The sequence below is a fragment of the Zosterops lateralis genome, assembly GCF_965231275.1.
Source record: "Zosterops lateralis genome assembly, chromosome: 8".
Classification (NCBI taxonomy): domain Eukaryota; kingdom Metazoa; phylum Chordata; class Aves; order Passeriformes; family Zosteropidae; genus Zosterops; species Zosterops lateralis.
The window spans coordinates 15,657,844-15,684,862 of NC_139768.1; the positions used below are offsets into that span (position 1 = coordinate 15,657,844).

The 27,019-nt window shown below is 43.6% G+C and overlaps 1 protein-coding gene across 2 annotated transcripts in view; it reads left to right on the top strand.

The window, feature by feature from the left end:
• Positions 1–27,019, top strand: part of SUFU (SUFU negative regulator of hedgehog signaling) — an 89,146-nt gene that overhangs the window by 43,907 nt on the left and 18,220 nt on the right. The window contains exons 5-10 of one of the 2 annotated variants that reach the window (XM_083866161.1): positions 1,800–1,885; positions 3,948–4,020; positions 8,599–8,755; positions 10,236–10,347; positions 20,971–21,105; positions 22,559–22,697. In XM_083866161.1, the coding sequence (XP_083722287.1) occupies positions 1,800–1,885; positions 3,948–4,020; positions 8,599–8,755; positions 10,236–10,347; positions 20,971–21,105; positions 22,559–22,697 (702 nt within the window). The remainder of the gene's footprint in view (positions 1–1,799; positions 1,886–3,947; positions 4,021–8,598; positions 8,756–10,235; positions 10,348–20,970; positions 21,106–22,558; positions 22,698–27,019) is intronic. The other variant, XM_083866162.1, reaches the window with a different exon arrangement.

The following is a 27,019-nucleotide window of genomic DNA, read 5'->3' on the forward strand; positions in this document are numbered from 1 at the left end:
CATATTGGGTTAATAACCTTAGTGGAAGAGTGGCATAGTTTATGCCAACTGCTGATTTCTTCATGCTCCATGGAAAAGATTCCATCCTGTGGGAAAATGCAAGTGTCTGTATTTTATAATTTAAGCTTCTAGTTGCTCCCATTTGTCTTTGGCTGTAGTTGCAACATGTAAAAAGAAGTTCTGTTACCACAAACCTGCACAAGACAACTGCTGTGCAAGACTTTTCTGAGATGCCCAAATGTCTGTGTTTTACCAACAAAAACAAGGTGGTGTGGGATTAATTAGTGCAAGGTGAGTTGTGGGACCTGGAAGGAGAGACAGAGAGCCTAGCTAAGCAGGATAATCTTTGGCTGACTCCCCAGCTAGTACTGTGTTAGTCCTCATCTCTTCTTTAGTGCCCAGCTGTCCTGAATCAAAGAACAGTCAGCTTGCTGCATCCTGAGGCCCTTGGCCTCTAATCTTCCACAACACATACAGTTGACTTGGTTTTCCCCTTTGTTTGATGTTTGTTGTTATGGATTTATTTTGACCCATGAGGATAAATGATTACAAAAAGCAAAGAAGGAACACAAAATAATTTCCTGTTTAGAGTCTTGCTGTTTGTATGTAACTAGTGAGTGAAGGCCTAGGGAGGGGTGTCCTGAAGCAGGGGTGATTTAGGCTGTTCATGGAGGAAGCTGGGAAGATGGGTGGGGATGAAGTGCACCTCTAAGGGCTGAGTCCTGAGAAAGTGAACTCTGCAAGGGGCAGGAGAGGTAGGGTGTGCAGAGCTGGGTACATGCTGATGTGAAGGTTTTCCACACAGATCTCTATCAGTAGAGATACGTGCCTACAGCAGAAGGTACATCCTTCACTTCTGCTTGCTGCTCTTCAGAACTTAGTTTTCAGTTTTCCTCTTTTCTGATAAAATATCAGTTGAACAGATTTTGACCAAAAATTCAGTGTTGTTGGAAAAGACTTAAGAGTGTTGAGAAAGAAAATGGAAAGCCATGGCTAAAAATATTTTTCATCTCAGAGTGAATCTTTGTGCTCGAAGGCACAAGCCAGTGGTTGATACAGCAGGAAGAAACTGCCTTCTGCTATCAGCTGAAGGGTGTTTCACCCCTTCATTTGAAGCAGCTGATCTCAGCTGCTGTTAGAGACATCTGGTATTGCTCAGTGTGGCAGCTCCTATCCTGAAAAGCAAACACACCCTGCTTTATACAGGAAGGCAGAAGTCTGCAGTTGCCTGCAGTGACAAGTGGATTATGTGGTGTGTAAGCAGCTTTACTTTATGGTGCTGTGTAAGATGTAACCAGTCAGCAAACTGAGTTGGTCAAGGATTTTATGAGCACCAAACAATTCCATGTGGCAGCAAGTCCCTTGCCTGGTTGAGATTGCTTGTGCAGTATTTCATTTGCCCCTAGCAATGGGTTGACAGAGCAGTGTTTGTATGTGCTCAGACCCTAAGCTGTCTTGCTCCATCCTGTCTGTGTGGACTGGATTGAAAAGTCGAGCAGACTAGTGTAAAAACCCTGATTTATCACCAGACCCTCCTCATTGTTAAATTCACACATTCTTTACAAGATTAAATGTTACATGATCAGGGCACTTCCCATGGTAAATGTAAAGAGAGACAAGGACTTGTGGGATCCCACTGTTGTCTCAGGCTCCACTTGTCCTGCATATCTAGTTAGATTCAAGAAATGGTGCTTCCCTGTATCTGCACTCTTTGATCCCATACCAGTTGCACATTTTCTCCACAGTTCTTTTATGATTCCCACCCAGTTTAGTTTTATCTCTGTTGTTATTTATTACAGATTGTTGGGGTTTGCACTGAAGAACTGCATGCAGCTCAGCAGTGGAATGGTCAAGGGATCTTGGAACTGCTTCGGACTGTCCCGCTGTAAGTGGCCATATAGCCCATATAGGGGAGCATTTCTATAGAGAACAATTCAGTTGTTTATTTTTATTAACAATCTTTAACTTGCTGAGGGAGTTTATTTAATCTGTGCTGTAGCAAAAGATGGGAATTCATTGTAAATGTGTTCTCACACACAGACACTTAGATGGCAAATTAATGCATGTGGAAGTCCACATGTTCAGGGTGAAAGAGAATGAGGTCTTGAAAGCTTAATTTCCTTCCTCTTATGCCTGCAGGGTTTTCTCATTTGTTCTTCCTGGGATAACTGTTACTGGTGACCTCGCTGTTTAGTTCAAAGAAAGGAAGGACAGGGTCTGGCTTACAAAGCTGCCTGAAAGTACTGTCTGAAAGTGAGAAAGTCATTCTCAAATTTGGCCCACTCTTGGTGGGCCAGTTTGCAGCAGGAAGAGCATTCATGAAAGTGAAGTTCATTGTTTTGTCATGGGAGAAATAACAAAGATGATGTTGGGTTGAGGAAGAGAAGGATTTTAAATGGTAAATGATATGTTGATGATTTGTTTGCTGCCAGGGTGCAGCTAAATCTTTTTGGCTTACAGGCATTTTGTTTAAACATTTTTAAATTCAGTGGAAGTTATTGCCATGTGATTGTAACTCAAAAGACTTAATTTTTAAAGCAAAATAGTTCTGAATATTTGTTTCTGGGCACAATAGTACACTCTCTAGTGTCACAATAGCCTTGAATTGATTGATTATTTGGAAGAGCTGGACTTCTTTAACTTGAACTTTTCCCTTTTAGGCACAAGTGCAGATAATTCATGCAAATGCCCTAGAGTAGAGTGAATTTGTCCAGCTGCAAGCTTTGTTTCTGAGTCCCTGAGACAATAAACATTGCCTGCAGCTCCCTTAGGTCCTCTAAGTCAATACAGATACAGCACCTCTCTCCTCAGTCTGTTCTTGTGTTGGTTTTTGGCTTTTGTGCTGTGGTATAAGCACCTTTCCAAGGAAAAAATGAGACCCAAATGTGCATGATTTGAAGGCAAAGCTGCAAGCTGCTAAGCCATCGATGTGGAACCAGGGTAAAAAGTCTCTTGCACCCCAGTGAAGAACAGGTCACACCCCTGCAGTTAATAATTCACAACTTCTAAAGTGGTGTGGAAAAAAGAGTGGCTATCCATGCATCTGAAAACCTGTAAAATATTAACTTTTTTTGCTCCCACTCTTAAGTGTTTCAGGAGACTAACACAAACTAGGCCAGAGGAGGGGGCTTTTGACTGCAATAACAAAGTATCTCATGAAAAAATGAAAATTTTTTATGGCAGTTCCAAAAGACTTCAGTTTTTTACTTCAAATGAAAAGCACTAAGGCTGACTTCTGCAGTCTGGGTGCACTATGACCCAAAGTGAAGTCTCTGAGTATTTCATCTTCACAGTAATCTGTTTTCTATCACCTTTGTTGGGAAACACCTTGAGCCTTCCAACTTTTATTGCTAATGATAACAAAGGTTCCCTGAATGATCTGAGTACTTGGCCGTTAAGTACCAACTGAGGAAAATGTCTGTTGTGATAGTATTTATCAGAGCAATAAGCTCTTTGTGGTACTGAACGTGACTGCCAATCTTGGCAAAAAGTGCAGTCCCACTGGGGCCCTGCTCTATTCTTAGATGTAATAGAGGAATAAATCTTGATTCCATGCCTTGCCCATCTTTCTTTGACTCAGGCTACACTGGGCTTCTCAGTCCCAATTCGTTTCCTATAAGATTAAAACCCATCTCAGTCTTGTGTGAGCAAGGGGGGCCTGCACAGGGATAACAGCCTGTGTCAGTCCTGACTGCTCTGCACATCTGGGTGGTGCCAGACACTGAGCAGATTAACTGCTAGGTCATGGAGGGCTTTTGTTATTTATTTATTTGGAAAATGTAAAGAGCAAATGCACGTTGTGCGATGTTTCACTGCATAGAGAGGTTTCTAGGCTTATTTTAAACCCTTATCTTGTGCTTCCTTACAGTACAGGTCTGCTCTGAGGACCCTGCTGTGGAGTTCTAATTAAAGAGCTTGATTGGTTCATTACCTGTCTTTATTTGTAGAGCTGGAGGCCCCTGGTTGATAACAGACATGAGAAGAGGAGAGACCATATTCGAGATTGACCCACATCTGCAAGTATGTGTTTAGTTTATAAAAAGTCATGTCTCTTGGAATAGCCAAGGAGAATTGGTTTAATGTTATACAACAGTTCTAATATTTTCTGTAAAGGTGCTTGGATCTTCTCAATGTTTGTAATAATCCTGGAAAAGTGTTAGAAACTCGTTGCCCTCTTAGAGGTGGTTCAAGAGGGACATGTCCAGTCCCATGTGAATGGCCGCTCTAGGAAGAAAGATAGAGAAGGGAGACCACGAAAATGGAATCTCCTATAAGAAACAGATTCGTAAAATTTGGACAGGATGCTTTAGAAAAGAGGAAGAAAGAAGATGAAAGACATAGAATAATACAAGATTTAGGAATGGTACACCAGAAAATTCCTCCTTCCTTTTATGTGCAAGCATAAGGAGATACAGCATGCAGAAAACTCAAAACCAGCTAAGTATTATATTTTCACAGTGAATATGACAGTGTGGCTCCTTCCTGTAGGATATCACTTGAGGCCAAGTAGTTAGTGTGGACTGAGAAATGATGGGAACCCAAAACTAGCACATGCAGTTATTAGTAATCCATGCAGGAAGATATATTAAACCTTCTTCTTCAGAGTTCAATTTAATTTCTGAAATTTAAAGATAATAATAGGGCCTCTTTGGAGAGATTACTGTACTATGAACTTCTCCTGATCCATGCATTTGGGAGACAGTTCTGCAATCCCTTCAGCAGAGCTGGAGAACATGGTACTGGAGTACATGGGTCCCCAGCAAATCCAGTGTGGTGCTGGCCATGTTTCAGTGAATCACTGAATATTTGCCTTTAACAGAGAACTTATGGCTTAGCCTGGTAGGGCACGTGCAAATGTGCATGTTTTGTACAAGCGTTTGCTTATGGTCTGCATGTCTGTATCTGATTATTCTCAGTTGCCTCACAGCATCTTTTACTTTGAAAGCGTAAGAACAAAACCAAATTCTACTTTTACTGGTTTTAAGGATTTGTTCATCTAAAATAACCCCAGTCTGAGAAACACAAAAAAATGTTCCACAAATATTCCACAATGTGGGAGCTAATAAAACTGAAAGTCCCATAAAGGTTTTAGACTTTCCAGAACCTTGCCCTCTCCCCTCCTGGAGGTGTTTCAATTGTCTGCACATTGGTGATTTCTAATGATAACAGGGTTTTCTTCAATTTACTGTAAATGAAAAATAGCTCAACTTACTGGAATCTGAGTCAGCCGAGGCAAGTTAAGGCAAATAAAAGAGTACCTCTGCCTCACCAGTGTGTCCTGCTGCTGAAAGCTGCTACGTCTGTGGTCCTTCCGGACTTCCTCGCATTGAACACATTCCTGTGTCTGTTCTCTCTTGCCCTTGCAGAAGTGCTTATGGGCAGGTGTGTGTGCACACACCTCCCTCCTGCTCTGCTGCTGCAGCCCCCAGGGATTCGTGGAGCAAAATCCGCCCCTGTGTCCCACAAAGAGCCTCTGCTGAGTGTAGGAGTAAGGCTGTTTCAGGCTGGCTTCAGCCCTGTCATGTGCCTCCAGCTCTAATTAGTGGGGAAAGGATAGTGTCATTTTCTTGGTGTTGGTAGAGGGTGTGTGAGACCAGAAAGGCAACAGTAGAAGAGAGGTGGAGGGGAGGGAGGGAACAGGCAGAGAAACAGAGCAACTTTCCTGGGAGCCAGCAAGCATGTTGTCTGCCTGGGAAGCAGGCAGAGCTTGTTTGTAGGCTGCATTGTCTCTTGTGGGAATTGGTTGAGGCCTAAACCCAGCCCTGGCAACAGCAGCTGTACTTTCTGTTCGGAGTTGCTGAGAATGGATCCCAACTAAGATGTCATCCCAGGATGTCGGCAATTAATGCTGTGGCAACGCTGGTTGTTTTCTGTTCAGCCAGGCTTCCCTGTAGGCCATTCAGATTTCCCTGGCAGCACTGTCAAACAATTCCTGTCGGTCCCCAGCTCTGTGCTGATTCTCAGTGCTTTGCTTCTGTTTAGCAGATATCTCAGAAGAGAATAAAGCTGATTTAAATTTCCTGAGTTGTGGTTGCTGCTCTGCAGGTCACACTGCAGTGCTCTGGCTCGTTTAAAAAGGGATCAATGACTTATAAGAGCCTCAGAGCATCCCTCCCACATGCTGAGAGGAAAATGGGACAGAAATAGCCTTTCTTTGAGGAAGGAAAGAGCTGAACCTCCTTTGCCCTGGGCTCCTCCAACCTCCTCCTGTTCAAGCTGCCCTTTCAAGGAAGGAAGAACAGCCCCTCAGTCCAGGGAAATCTTTGCTGGCTAAAGGTGGGGTAGAACTGTGCATTGCCAGAGCTATGAGTCCACACTGGTTGGGGTTTTTTGGACTTTTCCCCCTTTAACATCAATACTTGCAAACATTGTGAAGCAGGCATGCAAATGAGGCTGCCTTAAGCCAGCTCGTTTCCATCAGCTCCCCTTGATCTCCAGGGGATGCCAACAGAGCAGCACTTCTTCCCCTGAGGAAGTGCTCTGCAAGCCAGCTGAGCTGCAGATGAGAGTCCTTCCCCCCTCCCCGAGGCTCTGCACTCTGTCCACAGGGTCTGGCTGTGAGTGGGGCCCTGGCTGCAGGGATGGGGGAGCAGATCCCACCAGAGCCTCACAGCCCTCTGGCCTCTTCTTCTCCCTGCTCAAGAGCTGATGGCTCTCTGATGCTTCCCCAATGATTTGGATAAAAAATAACTTTGCTGACAAGTTACACCTCCCCACGCCAGCTCATTTGGGTCCTCACAGAGCACCATGGAGGGTTCCCAAAGGAGCCACGTGCTAAATCTCACTTAGAGCATTGTCTGCATATGTAGGAACGGATGTATTTTTTATTTCTTTTCCCACAAATTCTATTTCTGGGTGACACAACTAATTTTATGTTTAGGATAAAACAAAAGAAAATCACAACAGATTTATTATTTCTCAGATTTTCCTATTACGTTTTCAAGAGGCCAGTTTCCCCTGACGCTAGAGGAAGATCCTAACAAGGGGAGAAAGACAGAAGAAAGGCAGTCTATTGAATGCTTAAGTCTAAGTCAAGACTGCTCTGGTCCTGCACTCAGCCACAGGCTCCTACCTCAACTTTTGGGCCAAAGAATGGGTTTTGGGAGGAGATCCAGATGAAAAAAAAAAGAGTTGGCTCAAGGGAAGGGGTAGGAGCACATGGAGGAGGGTGGGACTGCAGTCATTGCAAATTACATCAACTTAAACCGCTGTGCAACCACACCCAGAATACTAGTGCTTATCTTTGAGCTGCTCAAATCTTCTCTTGAATGGTCACAAGAACAGGCAATGCTCTTCCCAGGGTGCAGCATGCACAGCTGGGCGAGGGGAGGGACATACATGGATTTAGTTTGGAAACTATTTCTTGGGGACAGATTTTGCAAAGAGCAATACGTTCACACAATCTCTCGTCTTCAGTGGTAATGTCAAACCAGAGGGTGCTTACATGCAGTGGAGAGATCCTCTCCCATTGTCTCTAGCACCACTCTGCTCTCTTCTCAAATCTTTGAAGTCTCTTGAGACTGCCTGCATTTTGAGGTGACCCGGACGAGAGATGCAGATCTTGCTGGTGCCACAGAGCAGTACTAGAGGCAGCACCCCTTCAGGAAAGGGGGAAGCGAGCCTGGCTGGTTTGATGCCAGGGAAGAGGTGCCAGCCCTTCGTCTGTGTAGCACAGCCCCGACTTTGTTCAGCTCAACATTACCCCCTTGTGGGTCACACGTGGAAATTCCAACTGATGCCCATGTCCAAGCAGGTGGAACTTCCTGTAGTTTTGGCTGTAGCTTAGGGCAGTCTTGCTGGCAACAGATGCACGTGTCCTTGAGAAAATGCCTGGTGCCTGAGAGCATCCAGCTGCTTATGATTGGTGTGTGACACCTTCTGAGACCCAAACACTGGTTACGTGCTTGGAAAGTCCAGCTTGCAAGGGAGGGAGTTTGTTTATTTGCCAATAGAGAAAGTTATGCAAAAGCTTTGACATTGGGAACAGGTCTGTGTCTCCTTGCACGTCCAAACTTGCATGTTTGTCCTTTATGGGACTCCCCAGCACACTGGAAAGCAGGGATTCTCTGGGCAGTTTGCAAATGAAGAACCCACGTGAATGATGAATCCTCAGTGAGCTGTTTTCATTGTGGGACTCTTTGGTAAGGTTGGAAAGAGAACTTTACTTATTCAGGAGTTTGTTATCATTGACAAATAAGAGATCAACCGACAAGCTGTGCTTTGTGTCTTAAATATTCCAAGTTGGTGTAAACCAGTGCTAACACCAAAAGAAGCAATCCTGCACACCTTAGGCCACTGATTTTCACCTTTCTCTCTCCTTTCTTTGTCCCTGCCAGGGCCATGTAGTGAAGCAATGGGGACAGGGTGGAATTTCAGACCAACTTGCTATGGAAAAGGTTTGTTTAGTTCAGAGTGACTTCCTGATTTGGCTCAATGTGCAGTTGCTGTTTGCTGACAAAGCACAGGGTCCAGAGAGTGGAAATCGTCCACAAAAGGGGATCTGCAGGAGCTGCTGAACGTTGGGCTGCACCATGGTGGGTTCCAACTTAGGCTCAAGCCACGCTCCAAAAAAGTCTTGGTGTTTTGAATCTTTTCAAGCAGGAGAGAGTCGACAAAGGGATTGAGACAGATGGCTCAAACCTGAGTGGAGTGAGTGCCAAATGTGCCTGGGATGACCTGAGCCGGCCACCAGAGGATGATGAAGACAGCAGGAGCATTTGCATTGGGACCCAGCCTCGGCGGCTCTCTGGGAAAGGTAAGAGGTCCTGGGCCAAGTCGCTGTCGTGGCCTTTCAGCTTCTGGTGGGTCTGGGCAGTGCACTGAGTCATGCTGCATCTTTAAATTCATAACAAACTCCACAGCCATGGGGAGGCTTGGTGTATCTCAGGGCATCAAAATGGATTTTGGCCTCTTTGAAATAGGCAGGAGAGAAAAAAAGAGTTCTTGGCATTATTTTGTCTAAATGTTTCTTTCAGTTTTTAGGCAAATTGTAATCTGAATCTGCAAAGTTAAACTGAGCACCTGCTGAAACCAGGACTGTAAACACCTGCAAGGTGAAGCAATTTCATTTTCCCAGGCTGTGTTTCCTTATCAACATTGTCCTTCTTGGGAGGCTAGTTGGACTGATGCTGCACATTGCTGCAGCTGAACTCAAGGAATTCATGCAAATACAGAACTCTGGAAAGAAGAATTAAAAAACCCCTTTGCAGTGAGATGCCGTCTCAGGGTAGAGATGTCATAGCCATTACACAGGCTTGAAATTATGCATATTACCTTTCAAATGGGTGAAGCAACATAAAATTTGGGGGCTTGAGATTTCCTGGAATTAACAATGATTTCCACAGGAAGGGCATCTTACTTGTTCTTAAATCCATGGTAAAAATTAGTTAAATGCATACAGCATTTCTTCTGGCTTCTGTAGAAATATTTTGAACTGCACTGGATCTAAAAACGTTGTTTTGTCTCAGCCTTGAAATGAAAAGCCCAAGAGAGGTATACATGATGAAATTAGTATATCTTTCAAAAGATTTTGTAATAATGTGGGGTTTTTTTCTCTACCTAATTCTCACGTTTCTCAAAAATAGATGAGGAAACTTCTAAGAAAGGCAGGAAAGCTTCCTATTGAAAGTATTTGGCCAGTAGACATTTCAGAAAAAGGCGGAAGTAAAAAGACTGCATCTGAACTGCATAATTTGCAGCTTATTTTCAGATGTGAGCTTGAGGTTAAAGGTTGCTCTGTATAAAAATCACTCCCTTTGTGCATCTTCTTGTAAATTAATCAACAGATTTCCAAAGCCAATTGCACAAAACTTGGAAACCTTCATACATTAATTTGAGAAAGGAACAAACTCCTGTTATGCCTAATGGAAAAAATGATTTCCAGTACAAAGGCTTGGAAGTGTCAGGAGATTCTATGAGAGTTACAGAACCAACAAACCTAATTTATGAAAATTTACAAAAGTACTCAGAATTTCTTCATCAAGAGTACTCAGTACCAAAGATTCCAGCCCTCGTTGCCTGACATATCAATAAAGCCTAAACAAGGGAATTCAAGCTGATGTTATAAAGTGAAATAACTCCTAAGGAAGTTCAGGAAGTGCAGTTAAGTGTTACCCCATAACATTTCTCCATTTCTTTCTGAAGGGGAAGAGTTTAGATGAAACACACCTGATATCTTCTTGTGTCTGTGTTGTTTCTGGGGATTCTAAATCATGTTTTAAAAATTCTCTTTGCAGATACAGAGCAAATCAGGGAGACTTTGCGGAGAGGGCTTGAGATTAACAGCAAACCTGTCCTACCTCCAATCAATTCACAAAGACAGAATGGGTTGAACCTCGACCGAGCACCGTGAGTTTCACCCTGCACATTCACATGGTGGCAGATGGAGATTAAAGAGCTCAGCATGGAAAACAAAGTTGAAGCTGGGTGGGAAAAGATTTGGCAAAGGGAGGGGAAAGCTGCCAGTGAATACTTGCAAAGTGCAATGATAGAGGGAGAAGAGTTGTTCAGGTTGGATAAATGGGCTAGTACTCAGGAGGGCAGCTTTTTAGAGGGGTTTTGGACAAACCCCTTTGCTAATGCAAAGTGGTTCTGACTGTTCTATGGAACCTGCTGTTCACGGTCCTTGGTGTTTGAATTCATACTGGACTGATTTTTATGAAAAATACTGTGCTGAAAAGTGCTATGGTATCAGTAAAGATAGGTGGCATAGGTGACTGCTGATATTTTTTCCTGAGTATTTTGTTTTCAAGCTCAAGCTCATAATTACAAACTTTTTGGTTAAAATGTTGATTTTTTTTTCTTTTTCTTTTTCTTTTCTTTTTTTTTAAGTGACTTTGATCTTGCCTTGCTTAAACAGGTGGGTTCTGTCAGTAATTACATGCCAGTAACACCTGGGTCTCTAATAGCAGTAGTCTAACGTGTGATTTAAGTGGACTAGAGTGGCCCATAGATATCTCTTGCAAGTTTTGGCTTAAGTGAATCTATAGGAAATTACCTGTGATTTCAAGCCATCTGTAGTATCTGCACTTCTGTCTTTCTGGGCTTCTCCCCTTTCCCTCTTAGACTCTTCAGTGTCTTCCCATCAATTTTAATGTTTTCATTTAAGATACAGAAAGACAAGCATCTTTGCTGCACTCTTTCTCCTTGGTATTTCCTTTGGTTTCTTTGTCTCTGATGAACATCTGTGTCTTCTGCTTTCAAGAGTAAATATTATCATGAAATCAGCACTTCCCCGTAGTGCCAGGCAGGGACAGCACCCTGGCCTGTTTCAATTCCTGTTTCATTCTTGATTCAAACATTTCACAAGGAAAATATTTCTTGCTGTTGTCCTTTCTTGTTCCATTTTGTGGGTGACTTCCAATTTGCATAATAGATGAATGTTTATGAGTTGCCTAATCCTTTGGGCGAAGTATTATGTTGTCAATTGCTGATGCTTTTAGCTAATATGTATTATGAGATATAGGTACTTGTATTAAAAATGTCAAATGACTTTATTATTGCTTTAGGAAAAATCTTCCTTTTGCCATATAGTAATTATATGGAGTCAAATTCTGATCTGACTCAGAAATACTGAGTAGTATTTCTCTGCCTGGAAGTTGGTCACATTGGACCATTGGTTGGTCCCACTAGCCCCACTGAAAAAAATATAGAATTATACCATGTGATTTGCACAAGTCACACCCAGCCTTGGAGAGCTCAAAAGTACTGGGCAGGATTTCTCACAGGTGCTGGGCTCCTGCATGCATCTGCATGCCCAGTGTAATTTCTGAGTCCTCCATGGTTGGGGCTGACCACAAACATTTTGGGTGCACATCAGGTCAAGGAGGCAGCTGATGGGTAAGCCTTAATGCTGGGAGGCAGTTGCTTAGATAAGGGAGCTTTACGTTATTCAGGGTGAGATAAACAGAGATATGTTTGAGACAGAGTGGTGAAAGGTTAGCAGAGGTCTAAGATGAAGCACACAAATATTTACCTGGGTTTTTAACTGTTCTGAGACAGAGGAAGGCAGGTCAAATTCAGAGCCTCACATCTGTGGCAGTGCTCTTTGTTGCAAATCTCTCTTACCTACAGCAGCTGTACACTCACCCTGCCTGAGGCCTGAGTGGTAGGAATGGCTGGTTTCCAACATTTGCCTCCTAGGAGGTCAATACATTTCTCTGAGGTCTATGGTTACCACTGGGGGTAAGGTAGCCTGTTTCTCCATAAGCACTTCAGTTAAGGAAAGACAGCCATCAGCCGTGTTCCTGTGGTGATATTATTGGAGGGATAGGGGAAATCTCAGCTTAAAAAAGCTGTGTGTCCTAATGCTTTCTTCCTCCATCTTACTAGCTGCTTTGAGAGGAATTTGCGAAAGGTCTTCTTCTTCTCCTTGTGCAGTTGCTTCTCCTCTCCATGTAGCAGATACAATGGGATTTGTTCAATGCATTGACCGTACGAAAAGGGGTGGTTTGTGCTGGAAAGCAGTGTTTACTTACAACCTCTGACTAACTAGTACGTAAATCAGACCCGATGATTACCTTTACTGTGGCTAAAACTGATCAGTCAACACATTTTCCAGAACAGTGTGGTATAGATGAAGCAGAAGAGGAAGATCTTGTTATGTCTCCGCCTTCCTTAATACACTGTCTCAGCATGTCTCATGCATTTGAGCAAAATTGCTCAATGTGCAGTAAGTACAAGAGCATGATATGGAGACTCATCTCCAGCTGCTGCACAGGAATGTAACTTAGGAGCTCAGCTTTTGCATGCAGTAATGCATCTACATGCATGTTCCCTCCAGGTACCTGCAGGGATAAAGGCTGAGACACAAAAGGCACAAACCCAGTGCAGATATAAGTCTTTCATAGGACTTCTGAGCACCTGAGATGAAAGACAGTTTTGTACATAGATCTAGTCCTTCTGGTGTGATCATTGCTTGCATTGCTTGGGCCTGGTAGGACTGGGACTAAGGTCTGTCCTTCACTGTAAATCATGTGTAATCAAAGGTAAGTCATTTAGCTATTGAGCTTCAGTTCTGAATCTATAAAATGGGACTAATAACAATGTCATCTTCTTGAGGCACCACAAGGATAAATATGTTAATGATTATGAGGTGCTGGCTGATGGGAAGCAGGCTTATGTGTAATCATATCCTGCACTGTACACACCAGATCATAAAATATCAAACCTGTGGTTCTTTGCAAGGGTCCTGTGAATAACTGGTGCATTAGAAGTTCTCAAGGAACTTGACAGGAACACTCTCTTGGGGCATGGCAAATTGTTTCAAATCTGCTTTGCATAGGGAGCACTGCAGAACCCCAGGCTGTCAAACTTGCACCCAACTGACAGTAGGATGTTAAAGTCTGACAGACTCTAAGGACTTAGTGCAGAAGAGGAATGTGCTGTTTATTTATCATGCATCTGCAACCACCAACTGCTTTCCTAGTAGCTTTCTTCCCTTTCTTTTATCCTAACCCTACCACCCACACACAATAATCTATCAAGGTTTAAAGCAGACAACCTGTTCTGCATTCAGTATCATAAATAGTATCAGAAACACTCAAACATTTGAATATTTATTCGTATAAAATGTAGAGGATCCAGATTCCATATAGATTTCTCAGTCTTTCTATAGTTACAGTTTTCAGTGCTTATGCAAAAACCTCACATTATTTGGTTGCAGATAGGGTTTGATTCAGTGTTTTGGCTCCAGCAAAGCACATACTTACATGTTAAGCATGCATATTACCAGTTGTTCACTGTCCCAGAGTCCTAAAAAAAGTTCCTTTGAGAAAAAGCTGGTTTCTGTCAAAACCCTGCTGGGCAGCTGTAGTACTTTGATTCATTAGTGTTATTACCGTAGACTGTGTAGCCTTTTTTCTCCTAAGGATATGAATAAAAGCACACTTAAAGCTTAGAACTGCATTGGACATCTGTTTCTCAAAATGACTGTTGGCTCAGCTCATAAGCAGCCATTAAATCAGTTCATAGGTATTAACAAAAGAACATGTGAATTATTCTTTGGAAACATGACTAATCATTTTGAACATAGGTAACTGAATACTCTCAATTACCACTTGGAAAAATAAGATGTGTATGAATTGCGTGCGTTTCAGTGGCACGTTATTTGTTTCTTAGGACCCATCAGTTAAGTAAGTGCTGCTGAGACACAGAAAGGCAATGCTCCCAGTCTCCTGAATCGTGCAGATTGACTCTTGTTGGATACAGAGAACTGTTGCCCGTAGGGGATGTTTAAATGGCAGACTAAACACTGCTGCTGTCAAAGCCTCAGTGGGCTGGAAGATCCAAATGTCAAAGTTCAGCGACACTTGTGGAGTCTTGCTTCGATCACTATTTAATTTCTTGATGTTATAATTTCTGGGGCCGAGTCTTTGGTTGTCCCTGGTAATTAGCTCTGTGCTCTCCTGTGCAGTAGGTGAGTAGTATCTCCACGTTACAGATTAGGACAGCAGAGTTAATTTGCCACAGTGCTGGCAGTGAGAGCCAGCATTGGGATAGGGGAATTCTTGACCTTTTCCACCCCTCAAGGGCCCCCTTGATCATGCAGCATTGCTGGAATTGATGTTTTTCTGCCTCTTGGCTGACTCAGACTGTTCTGCTGTGAGTTGAGGCATGGAGTAGAAACCTAGTGCTAGCACACTGCATTACTGCATGTGTTGAAGCTAAAATTGTCTGTAATTGTTGCATTTCATTGTGCCAGAATTCAGGTATTGCCCACGCACACCCCAGTGTCTGAACATGAGGTTTGAGTGATAGAAAAGGGTCTCCCAAGTCTGCATTACTTTGATAAGGTTTTTCCATCATGTCTCTGCTGTTTATAACTCTCCCACTTCTCAAGCAGGATCAAGTAGTGTGGTTCATATGCCTGACTCTCATATTTCTGTCTGGGATTTCCCAGATAATTGTGCTGGTCCCTTATGTATGGTGGTCATTTGTCCAGGGACCCACAGAGACTTCTAGTCCCATCTGCATTCAGTTTCTAGGCAAAAAGACAGGTTGAGTCTAGGGAAACCTGAACATATGGTAGCCCTGTAGCCATGTGCTAATTCCATCCAGCCCTGAACAGTTTCCAGCTGTGCAGGGAAATGAAGGCAGGTTCCTGGCAAACAGAGTAGGGAACAACCTTCCGGCAGGTGGGGCTGGCAGGACTGTCCTGGCAGTGACCTGCTGGAGCTCCACGCTCTGAGCATCTCAGGTGGTTGCCCTTCCCTCTTGGAAAGAGGGAGGAGTTGTGTCACTCCAGAATTCCTCCTGGGATAACCCCAGACTGTCACATGGTGCGCCTGGTTTGGAGCACATGAGTAATAGTGGCAGTGCTTTCAGGGCTGCAGTCCACTGCTCCGGCAGTTCCTCTGACTTGGTAACCAGGGCATATGGATATCTCCTGTCAGGGAGCAGCACTGGGTTAATGCACATTAACAAGCTCCATCTGAGCAGCATTTCTGAGGAAGCTCTGACGGTAATACTAAAATGTAGGATTTGCTTGGAGGCGAGTCTGCACTTTGCTTTTCCCAGTTGCACTGGGTTTTCATTCTGCTTTACTTGGGCGGAGGGGAGCTGTTGTCTTTGTAGCTGGTTTCCTGTCTTCAGTTCTTGGAAGCAAACTTTACATAAAGAGGAGCATTTCAGCATTCTCTGAAGCTGTCTGGTTCTGGCTAGGCTTTCTGATTCTGCAACCACTAAGCAGTAAGTTTCCAATCCAGTCCTGCTTATTTAGGCATGCTCTCTCATCGGGTCGCCATTCAGTGGTGTCCTGGCTGAGTCAGGAATGCTGAATGGAAGGAGGCAATATACTTTAGGGAGTGTCTCTCAGCATGAGGCTGAGTGACAAGATTGCAAATTAGAAAAGTAAATGTCTGGCAAACCAGTGTCAGTAGAAGTGCAAAGCAGTCACCATGCTAATAAATTTGCACTCCTGTATAGCTTTCCCCATCTAAGAATCCAAAAGTGCTTTGCAAACATTGACTTAATCCTTGCAACGTCCCTACGTGGAAAAATGTCTCGGTTTTACAGACAGGGAACCTGAAGCATAAAAGAGTTGTTTGACTTCACTCATGAGTCTGCAGGGTGCCAGTGGCACAGCCTAAATCTCTCAATTCCACTTCAGCTGCAGGTCTTGGAACAATCTGGCCCCTGCAAGCTCTGACAGTGGTTATTATGCAGCTTTCCAAAGGGATATGTGAGTGGCAAGAAGATTGTTGCTACTGGCATTGTCCTAGCAGCCCTTCCCTGCCAGGAAATGCACACAGAACATCGTCACCATCCTGTTTAACGAGGCTGGGGAGCACCCAAGTCTGAGCACTCGAGGTAGCCTTGTCTCAGTGTGACCACAGCAGGAGCCATGTAACCATGTCCTCCCCAGTTCTGCACTTGCCTCTGTGTGTTCCTGATGGGTGCTGTAACTCTGTGTGCCAAGGTGCTGAGGGCTCTTTCCCACAGCTGCTGGTTTGCCCTTCAGGGGGAACTGTGGGAAAGGGACTGGAAGATTGTTGGCACTTAAGTGATCTTTGACCATATCTTCATGAGGGAGTGAAGAGGTCTGAAATAGCCACGGTTGGAAAGGGAAGAAGTGGGAGTGGAAGTGAGGGGGTGGGAGGGGAAGAAAGGAAAAGTGGTCCAACCTTTCTCTCCCAGCTGTGCAAGTCTGCACTGATGGTTTGCATTTGGTAACTCACAGTACTGAATTTTATATGGAGGGAGCAAGGAGCAATGACAGAAACTAATTTCAGTGAGGCAGTGGGCACCCACTCCTGGAAAGAGCCCCTGCCATGGCCAGCTTCCCACAGCATGTCCTTTGTGATTTCGATACCTGGGAGGGTAGCTTGGAAATGCAGCAAAATTATGCTCCATATCAGCAACAGAGCCTGAAAGGGAACTGAGACTTCCTTCCTTGACAGATCCAAGAGATCAAGCGCTCTGATCATAAAGCGAAGTGCAAATGCAAGAATAAATAAACCTTTCTTAATCCGATCAATCTGCTTATTCTTGAATCCCATAAAATAACTGCCAGTGGTTGCTTGAGAAGGAGTTGCTATAAACATGACTTATAAGGAGGGGACATCCAAACTTTGTGCAACCCAGTGATTGCATTGGCGATTTTCCAGGATCCCCACGGGCTGCTGCTAATTGGCATCAAATTAAGCAGGTTGCAGCCACCCTCATCTTTAATACAAAGAGAGGGCCCCCGGGAGGCTGCAGGTTCCAGCGTGTGGCCTTCTCACATCAAGAAGGAGCACAGCACACTGGGACGTCAAGTCTCTTCAGGCCCTTTCCCCTTGTTGACAGATCTGGGGAAGCTGCAGGCCACACTGGACACCTTTACAAAGGCTTGACCACCCTCTCTTTCTCAGAAAAAGAGAGAAAAAAAAATCAAATATGGCTTTGGTTAAGTGCATGTTAATCAGCATTCGTGAGACTTAACAAAAAAACAACAAACATAATTTTCTCCCTCTCTCCTCCACCCAGAAGCAGACTACTGGTAGAAACTGAAGCTGGAAAAAATAGTTGAAAGTCAGCTAAAGTCACCTTGGTAACTGCAGCAATACACTTGCCCAGAACAGGAGACATCAAACCCAACTACAAACAGCTTTAAAGAAACAAAAAGAATGTAATCATCTAAAGAATTAATCTGACAACTGCCCACGTTTACACCTCCCACAAGCTCCCAATCAGAGGGAAATGCGCTTTAATCTCCTCCAACTCCCCTCCAGTTTCACAAAACACTAGATGTGCAGTCTTTAAACTGGGGCATTTCCGGCATGCTGCTTCCATTTAAATCTGCTGTCTTTCCTAATGCAGCAGCCTTGGCTTTTGCAGAGTTGTTTTTTCTGGACACTGAGAAACATGATTTTTTTTTGTGGGGGTTGGACACAGTATTAAATCTGGAATAGACAAAGTTTGCAACATTTTTCATGATAGTCAGCTAGATCTTAGTCATAACAAGTAAAACTCCACTGACTCTTGCTGCTGATTTATTTGGTGATGGGGTGGAGGAAGCAAGGACTTACGGGTAACTGATAGTCGTAAAACCAGGGATGTTAGTGTTAGAAAGCAAACTTTTTCTGTATTTGTTTTCTGAGTCTGAAAACTGCAAGCGGTGGATGGCAGTGTGTATTAGGACATGAGCTTTTTATTAATAACAACCTAGAGTTCCTGCTGACCCTTCATCTGGGCTGTCACCCTTTGGAAGGGTCAGCAGAAGGATTTCCAATCCCAAAGAGAAAATTTTAATGGGTTTTTCTTAGTCCCACTGTCATGCAACATTTTTCTGAGTCTGAAAGTGATGGCACTGTGGCCTCCTGATGTGTTATGTGCAGTCCACAATACACAATTCTTGTTTAGAAAGGTCTACCTTAGAGAGAAGGTTATTTGGTTTCTGCTATTGGAGTTTCACCCTTAATTTTAAATACCTGAAATTGTGTGAGGTCCTCTGAAGGGAAATAGGAGACACAGAGTATGAGTATTTTGGAAAAAATTTGTCAAGGATTAATGCTTTCATGTCATTCAAGGTATTAACTACCATTTTGCTTCACCTTTTTGACAGAAGGGCTGGTTACTTATTAATATGAAGTCATAATTATTGACAGCCGTAAAGTCATGACAGTTCCGTTTGATAGTTATACATTAGTCAACATCTTCTCTTGAACATGTAATGACAAACAGCTTTTGCTGGTTTTAATAAGACTCAGAAAGCTTTGCCCCTTGCCTCCAGAATATTGTCGTCATTCCTATTATTGCATTAACAACCGGAGGCAGTTTCCCCTCCGGACTGCATCCCCATTGTGCTCACAGCTGTACTGGCTAGCATGGTGGAAACCTAAAAACCCACCTTCAGCTCAGAGGGATTTGGAGCCCAGGAGTGTGGGGAGCTGTCCTGCAGCTCTCTATCCTGCTGAAGCACAAACCTTACACTATGGATTGCCTGTGAGGGTGTTCTGGGATGTCCCCGTGCCTGGCACGCTTAGGCAGTCCAGATGAGCAAGGCACAGGCTCTTCTCTGTAGCAGTAACATTGCTGTAAAACTCCTGATCCACTCCACAGTGCCTAAACTCTGGAACTGCATTTAGGAAGTTTATGGCTTGCTTGAAAATCATGCGTTGCTAATGGCTGAGCCTTTTGGTAGAGGCTGATAAATGAATGATTGGAAGCTGTAGACCACAGGCTGACTTTCCCACAGCTCACTGTGTATATAAGATCTGATAAGGAAGTTGAGACAAAGCTTAGCTTAAGGTCAAGTGATCATTAATCAACTGTAACTGCACTTCTCAGGTAATCAGCCTGAAAAATGCTGGTCTGCTCCACTCTTTGAAGACCCCACCTAGAAAGAGCTATAAAATGTTTGCTGAAGTAGATTAAACACAACTTTAAGTGCCACACATAGACTACAAAGCATGTTGTGTCTTTGCTTCAGGGTTAACCCACTATACTGACACTGCTGACTGTCGGTCCATCAGCCCAACCTGTGCATAAGCTGTATCCTGACCTACCATGTCCCTGCTGGATCCATTACTCCTTTGTGTGTTGCTAAAGAAGAAAATGGGACATGTTTTACAGTTTTTACCTTGCAGAGAGCTGAGCTGCTCCGGTTTGGGGTTTTTTTTTCTGCATGTCTCTGACCTGGCCATGCAGTGTTTTTGCAGGGTGGACCATGAGATTTCAGAGTGGGCAGCTCAGAAGTGTGGGTGAAGGGCTCACCTGGGACTTGGTAACCCGGCAGAAGCAGCAGGCTGATCTGCACTGGAATTCACACTGAACTGCACTACTACGTGTGTGGTTGATGGGAGTAATTTTGGCACAGCCCTCAAAGGTAAAATCAAGTAAATGTGTCATCTAGGTCAGCTCATGAGGGTGAAGCTGATTCTTTACAATCATTTCCAGATGTATATTAAAGACAGTTCAGCTTGGATAGAGGAAGGATCCAGACTTGGTTTAACAGTGTTCTCAAATGGAGCCACAGCTTGATAGCCTTGTTTGCCTTTTGGTCCTTGTGGCCCAATGGAGGTACATTGCAATGTGGAATCTCAGTGCCCTCCTGCTTTCCCCATCCCTCTCCTCTGGTGATTCTGTACTGTAGAAACTATCTTAACAAAGTCTTACCTCTATTAAATTACTGTGGAATGTCAGGTGACAAAAATAAAATTACTTATCAGACATTTCTTCTCAGTCCATGTCATCCATTAAAGTCATAACCCATCCTGTCCTTTATTCTTTGTTCCAAACTGTCAAGTAAGGGACCATGCTGGTGCTCTTTGAACATATAAAGTGTTTATGGTCAAGTATTTTGAGATGGATCATTTTATTATCTAGAGGATTTGGTCTGGCAAAGTTCCTAATCATGTAACAATATAACTGCGTTGTAGCTTCAGAATATGCTGGTCTTGCAGAAATGAAGGAATAAGAAAGCAAAGCTACCATTGTCCTAAAGCAGCCCGACTTACAAGGGAAAAGAATCTGTGAATTTCCTACTTGTCACATGGAGAGTTTGTCTTTTGGCTATTGCACTTGATGCTGGTGGAATGAGGAGATTCTCAAAGCCTTTTGGTTGAACTGTGCAAAAAAAGGCACAAAGGACAATTTTTTCCTGCAGGCCAGTGCCTGAAAAATCCTGAAGACAAAGTAAAAGCAAGAGGGAGGACAAACCATTATTCCAAACCATTTTATAGTGTTTGGAATTTTGGAGTTTTGGAGACTTTAGTTTTGCTGCAGTTCTTTCTAGAAAATTTCTTTTTATATATATACTGGGAAGGGATGCACCATGCATATGCATCAATTCCTGGGTTGTCAAATCAAGGTGAAGAGCTGCGTGCTGGGACTGGTCGTCTGAGTGAGGCTGTATCTCTGCAGGAGTGGTGAAAACTCAGATGTGTCTTTGTCTTCATAACAGTTTTTTCCTGTATCCTTCAATATATGGAATCAAAATAGCACACAGTACTGGGATCCTGAATATGTGCATTTTGTCTGCACTTTTAGAAGCCGTAAGGACAGTTTGGAAAGCGAGAGCTCAGCAGCCATCATTCCTCATGAGCTGATCCGCACGAGGCAGCTGGAGAGCGTGCACCTGAAATTTAACCAGGAGTCCGGAGCGCTCATCCCCCTCTGTCTAAGGTGAGTGAAGCCATCCTCCTCCACAGCCTGTGCTAACATGCTGCTTTTGGCTTGTGGCATTGTTTCACCATACAGACATGCATGCAATGGGTCTGTAAAGGCCAGAGCTTAGACATTTTGCCAAAACACATTAGAAACAGATGATTCTTTGCATGATTCTGCGCTCATCATGTTAAGATTGTTTCTCATTCTTTTTACGTCCTCCAGTGTCTTTTGAGTGCTGAAGCAGGACAGGGTTATTATAGGGGGTTTTTTATTAGTCTAATGCTAGCAACCCTGTGATAAAGAAGGGATGTCTTAACATACTCTGTCAAAGAAATCCCTTAAGTTATTCATTCTGGCTTATGGACTCAGATAAGTGGTTGTGCAAAACCTGTTTACAATCAGTTTATGCATACAAGTGCGGGTTTTAGACAAATTTTGTCACATGACTGAAGGAGCAACACATTGTGTGCATACTATACACATTGCCTTTTGAAGGTTCAGTCTGTGCATATCACTGCCTTCTAGTTTTCCATAATTTTAGCCAGCATTATTTTTAAGAATCCCTGTGCAAATGTTCTAATCCTTAAGATAAAGATGAAATGTTGTGTCAAGACAAATAATTGTAGGTGATAGACTTTAGCTTGATGAGTTACATGTTGGTAGTATCAGAGTTATCAGCAGCAGGTGCACACTTGCCTGGGCCTGTTGAGAAACCAATGGGAAAGTTAGCACAAACATATTTTATTTTACATCACAAATGTGTGAACAGTCTGTTCTGATCAGTTACCTCGTCTCATCTGACCAGCAGTAAGTCATCAAGCAATTGTGACTCCTGTAGGCACTAAATACATTACCTGAAGTTTTCCCTTGTGCATGTTAGAAGCCATGCATGGGTGTCACAGATGCTCTGAGCCAAAATATCAGAGCATGATTTTCCCTTGTATTGAATGAAAAAAGGGTAGTAATACTGTAGATGGTCATGTATGTGTGTTTTCTAGGCATTTGCTAAAGTAATACAGGGAATTTGTGAAGCATCAGAGCAATTGATTATGAGGTCTTGTCACAGCAATGAGCCTTCTTAGAAATGTGTCTTCACATTCCTACACGATGTGGAGTTTAGATTCTCTTCTGTAGTTTCCATCTTGCTGGAAAACTGGCAGTCCCCTGCCTTTACATACATCAACACCTCATCATGGGGATAGGCATGAAATGGGATTTAGATGTATTCTAGCTCTGTAACAAGGTCCTGAGATTAAGGGGGAAGATGAGGCCTAGCTCCCTGCCTCAGAAGGAGGCTTATCACCTGCTTTTTAGAGCAAATCGTTCTTATATTCCTGAAAAATAAATATTTCCTACCTTCAAAATAGTTTCCCATGCTGATGGCAGAAACAGTAGCGATGTATCTCCATTGTTGTGTTGAATGCTGTGCACACCCTCTCAACTCATGCACATGTGTTTAATTCCCCAGGGGAAGGCTCTTACATGGACGGCACTTTACCTATAAAAGTATTACAGGAGATACAGCAATCACATTTGTATCAACAGGAGTAGAAGGAGCCTTTGCCACAGAGGAGCACCCCTATGCAGCCCATGGACCTTGGTTACAAGTGAGAAAGCCTGCTTCCTGTTTTTCCCCTTTCCTCCTTTACTGCAACTTAAAAATTATCTTCCTACGGGCTTATGTTGTTTAAAAGTGTAACAAACCTGTATTTTCTGCTGCAACATCTCTCATAGCTCTTGCACAATATTTTCAGTAATTATGGCCTCAAAAAATAATGGTGAAATGTTGCTATTTATATTAGTGGCACTCAAAATGATAATTGACCGGAAAATTCAGAAATCATCAGTGAATACAGTAGTATCCATTCCCTGAAGTTGGTGAACACTTTACAGGCTGTATTTTTCTTGATTTCTTCTAGAAAGGAATTTGGGGAGGCAGAGTGGAATGACCTAAACAAGAGTGGAGCCAGCGCAGAAGAGCTAGAAAGCTGTGGGACTGTGATCCTGCAGAGCCAAGATCTCAGTTTGACATTATCCCTAATGGGAGAGCAGCACAGAGAGCAATGCCTTTCAGTTTTAGCCCTTTTCTAGTGATTCTTTGAATAAAGCTTGTGGTTGCTTGAAGCACCCACACATTTTTATACCCACATGTTTTTGGTGTCACAGATCTTCCCTGGAAAATCCCCATCTGCTTAGAGTTGAGGGTCATTCCTAGAGCACTGATGCACTAATGATCTGACAGTGTGGCACTGTTCTACCCTCGAATTTCTTTATGGTTATAAGCATATTGTGAAAAAAAAATTGAGGGAATGTGTTAATGCAGAAAAGCCCATTTCTGAGGGACTGGGTGTCTCTTACGTCTCTGCCTTCACTGTAACTGTGGTATTCCTGCCTCCCCTTCTGTTTTGAAGACAGGGGGTTGTTTCAGCATTGCAGTGTTGCAGTTAGCCTTCCAATGACTTGTTTTCAAGGCATTCTGCAGCCCGCATTCATAGGTCTGGAGGACATCATACCTTGGAATCTGTATGTCTTGTAAAGGAGCTGATCTTGGCCAGAACCATCTCGTGTAGGGATTTTCAAAGAGCTTGCATGCTTTGATTGTTCTGACTGGAAAGTGCAACGTTCCTGTAATGATTAACAGCAAAGAGTCAGGTTTAAGGGTGGGTCATTTGCTGTTGGTTCCTGTGCTTGCTAACATATGATACACAGGATCTTGTGACTGTGTTAACTCCAAACATGAGTGTTTGTTTGCATTTACATCACATCTCGAAATATATTGATGTGTAGAGTGGTCAGGTAACCTCTAAACATTGAAGAATGTCACCATTTAGATATGTTAACCCTTATGAACCTGGCTGTTTTCATGCCTCTTATTTTGGTGCTGAAAATGTGTAAGATTTTTGGACTAGGTGGGATGGAAAGATGAAGAATTGCTGGCTCTGATGGTAGGGAGAAGCAAGTTCCCTCACTTGTCTCCTATACAAGGCCGATGTATTGGATCTTCTGTCTGACATAACCAGCTCTGCTGCTGGCCCCTGCCCTGTGCTGAGTACAAAGGAGGACAGACTGAAGGGGGGAGGAAGGGAGACTAAAAGCAGCCTGGGACAACAGGAGTAGCACCCAATTGTGAGATGTGGGAGTGTCTGAGACTCTTGGCTTAGTATGCAGTGGAAGACTTGATCTGTGCTCAGCCGTTCCTTGTGGTGTTGGGAGCAGGGGAGGGGGAGGTCCATGTGGCTTTGCTTCAGAAGTAAAAGAAGTTGTGGTGCATAAAATTTCCAAGGAGGCGAGCTGTGTTTGGTTTATTCCATTGCAGCCTGGGCTGGCTGAGTTGGCAAGGCCTGCTAAGCTTTCACAGCAAGGCCCAGAGAGGATTTTCCTCCTCCCTTGCTTGGGACCCCAGGCACAGCAAGGAGCTCCAAGGAGAATTGGTGACTGAAAGCATATTACTGCAATGCAGGGGTATGTTGCAAAGACAAGTAATTGGAGGAACTGTGGAGAAGAGGAGACATGGAAGCCTTTTCGTCCTGTGGACTTTATCTTAGGGTAGAAAAAAGAGCCTGAAAAATCCCGGCCTCAATTCTGCAGCAGCCAGAGACTGACTTCTCCTGAGTCTGAGCTTTGGTGCAGTGAGAGCCCAAACCTGCAGACTAAACACAGTACCTCCTGTTTACATCTTGTGGGCTGGAGTGGAGCATGTCCAAGGTGGGACAGGCCAGAGAGCTGCTGTCTATCAGCCCCCGCTGCCCGGGCTGAGCAATGAGCTGAGAGTCACTGGGCGCTGGTGGAGGGTTAGCAGATGACAGGAGTTTGGCAGGTCCCAGCACCATTCAGACCAGACAGGTGTCCATATCACCCCCACAGCTGGTACTCAGCAGGAACTGTTTCAGCAGTCTCAGCAGAAAAAGTAAGGAGTCATTAGACCACAGAGATTGTACGCCCCATTTCTATCAACAGTCTTTCCAGGTCACGTTTGAGGCATGTTAGTAGGGGAAGCCTGTCCTGCTGCTGCCCATGCTCTGGGGATGATTAGATTATTTCATTCTCCAGAGCTGTCAAATTGGCACCTTTCCCAAGTACTTGGAATTTTTTTATTCATTTAAGTAACATTTAATTAGTTCTAAGAAGCTAAATTCTATTAAAGGTCTAAGCATGTTAGGCTGGTTTATTTTTGAACTCCTTCCACTGTGTCATGTATTGTTGAATAGGGAAATTGCTTTAACTCAGAAATGTACAAACATATTCAAGAAGTCCTCCTTGTTAACACTAGACTCCTGTTTATATGCTAGTTACTGTGGCAAAGTCTCTGATGTGTAACACTTGAATTAACATTACACATGATCAAAGGCTTCTGTGGTTCTTTCTTCCACTCCCCCTTCCCCCAGTGCTGTGACTGCAGAGCCCCCATATTGCCTCCTAAGCACCTCTCCTCTGCTTTCCAAGGGGCAGATGTTCCAGATGCACAGGGAAAGGCTGTGCAGGAGGTGTCTGGCCCTGTGTTGGAGGGTTAAGGATGCTGATCATGCAGACAGACTCCAACATAAACTGCCCCACAGTGACATTCATATTTGTGAAGGAGCGCCCAAGGTTCTTGGTCCAATGTCTGAGCTGTGCCAAGTGTGCAATTCATCACAGATTGACCTTGTTTGTCTCTCAAACATTCCCAAAGCAAGGTGAGGTTGTGCGTGTGTTCTCTCTCCCTCCCTTACTTTTGTTCCGACACATGATAGAGACGCTCTGTTGAAATGTGTTACTGATCAAGCCTGTCCCAATAAAGTTGCCTGAGCCTTTAATACATATTAATATTATCCTGGGGTAGTTTGTGTCAAAGCCTGTCAGCATGCATCATCCTTTGGGAATTACCATCATTAAGTCTCCAGTGATGGGAGTCAGGACATGCTTCTGCAAAGCTCCTCTGCTTTTATGTGGAGCTCTCTGCCCGTCTAGCACAAAGCAGGCTGTTCTCCCCTCCTGCCTTGCTCACCTGGACTGCTTACTCTCCCCAGAGGGGAGAAGGAGGTTTGTTTAACTCTACCTTTAGATAATTTCTGCTCCTGCTGCTTTAGGCAGTCATTGTTCTAGGCAAGAAGATGACATTCAAGACTTTGATCATGTGCAATGTACATGTTACACATCAGATACTGCTGCAGACTCTGACATACAAGCCAATACAGTGCAGTAAAAACAAACCTATAGTTAAAGAGTTCTCATTAGCTGTAAAATCTAGCACACAGAATGTAAGAAATATCTCTGCACTTTAGCCTTGCTCCTGTTACACATTTGTATTTCAATGCAATATCTAATTGAAGAATCATACATAATTTTAACAGAGTGTGCTTGCCTCATTTCACTGCACAGAGATGCAGTGTGTTTGGGAGATGAATCAGGAGCATGAGGTAAAGTAGTCTCTTGCCTACAGGACTTCCACTTTGTTTATTTGTTAAAATTGGAAAGTGTGTAATGAATGAGGCAGGTAATTGCAGAAAGAATCACAGCACTCTTACAGTGAAGCCTCTTAAATGTTGCCCTGGAGAACTGGGTCCTGTTCCTGTGTCTACTACACTTTTCTTTCTCAGTGCTGTTCCAGAATCTTAAGTTAAAATGTTCTCACACGGCAAGTGACTTTGTGTTCCTCATTTTCTGGATGCTCAGCTCAAGACCTGAAGTCTGATCTTTGTTCCCAGCAACAAGAGGAGGTCAGGAGGAATTCCCTTGTGCATATCTCTGTGCCCCAGAGGACTAAGTAGACTGTAAAACAAGGATCTGCAAGTCTTGAAATGGGCATTCACAAGAAGTAGACATTCAGATTCAACTTTTTCTTCATTCATTTTCCTATGTCTGTTCAGAAGAACATTCTTCTGGTCATCCTGCGAAGAATGTAATGAATTCAGTGCTTGCCAGGCATTCCAGCTCCACAGATGAACACCAG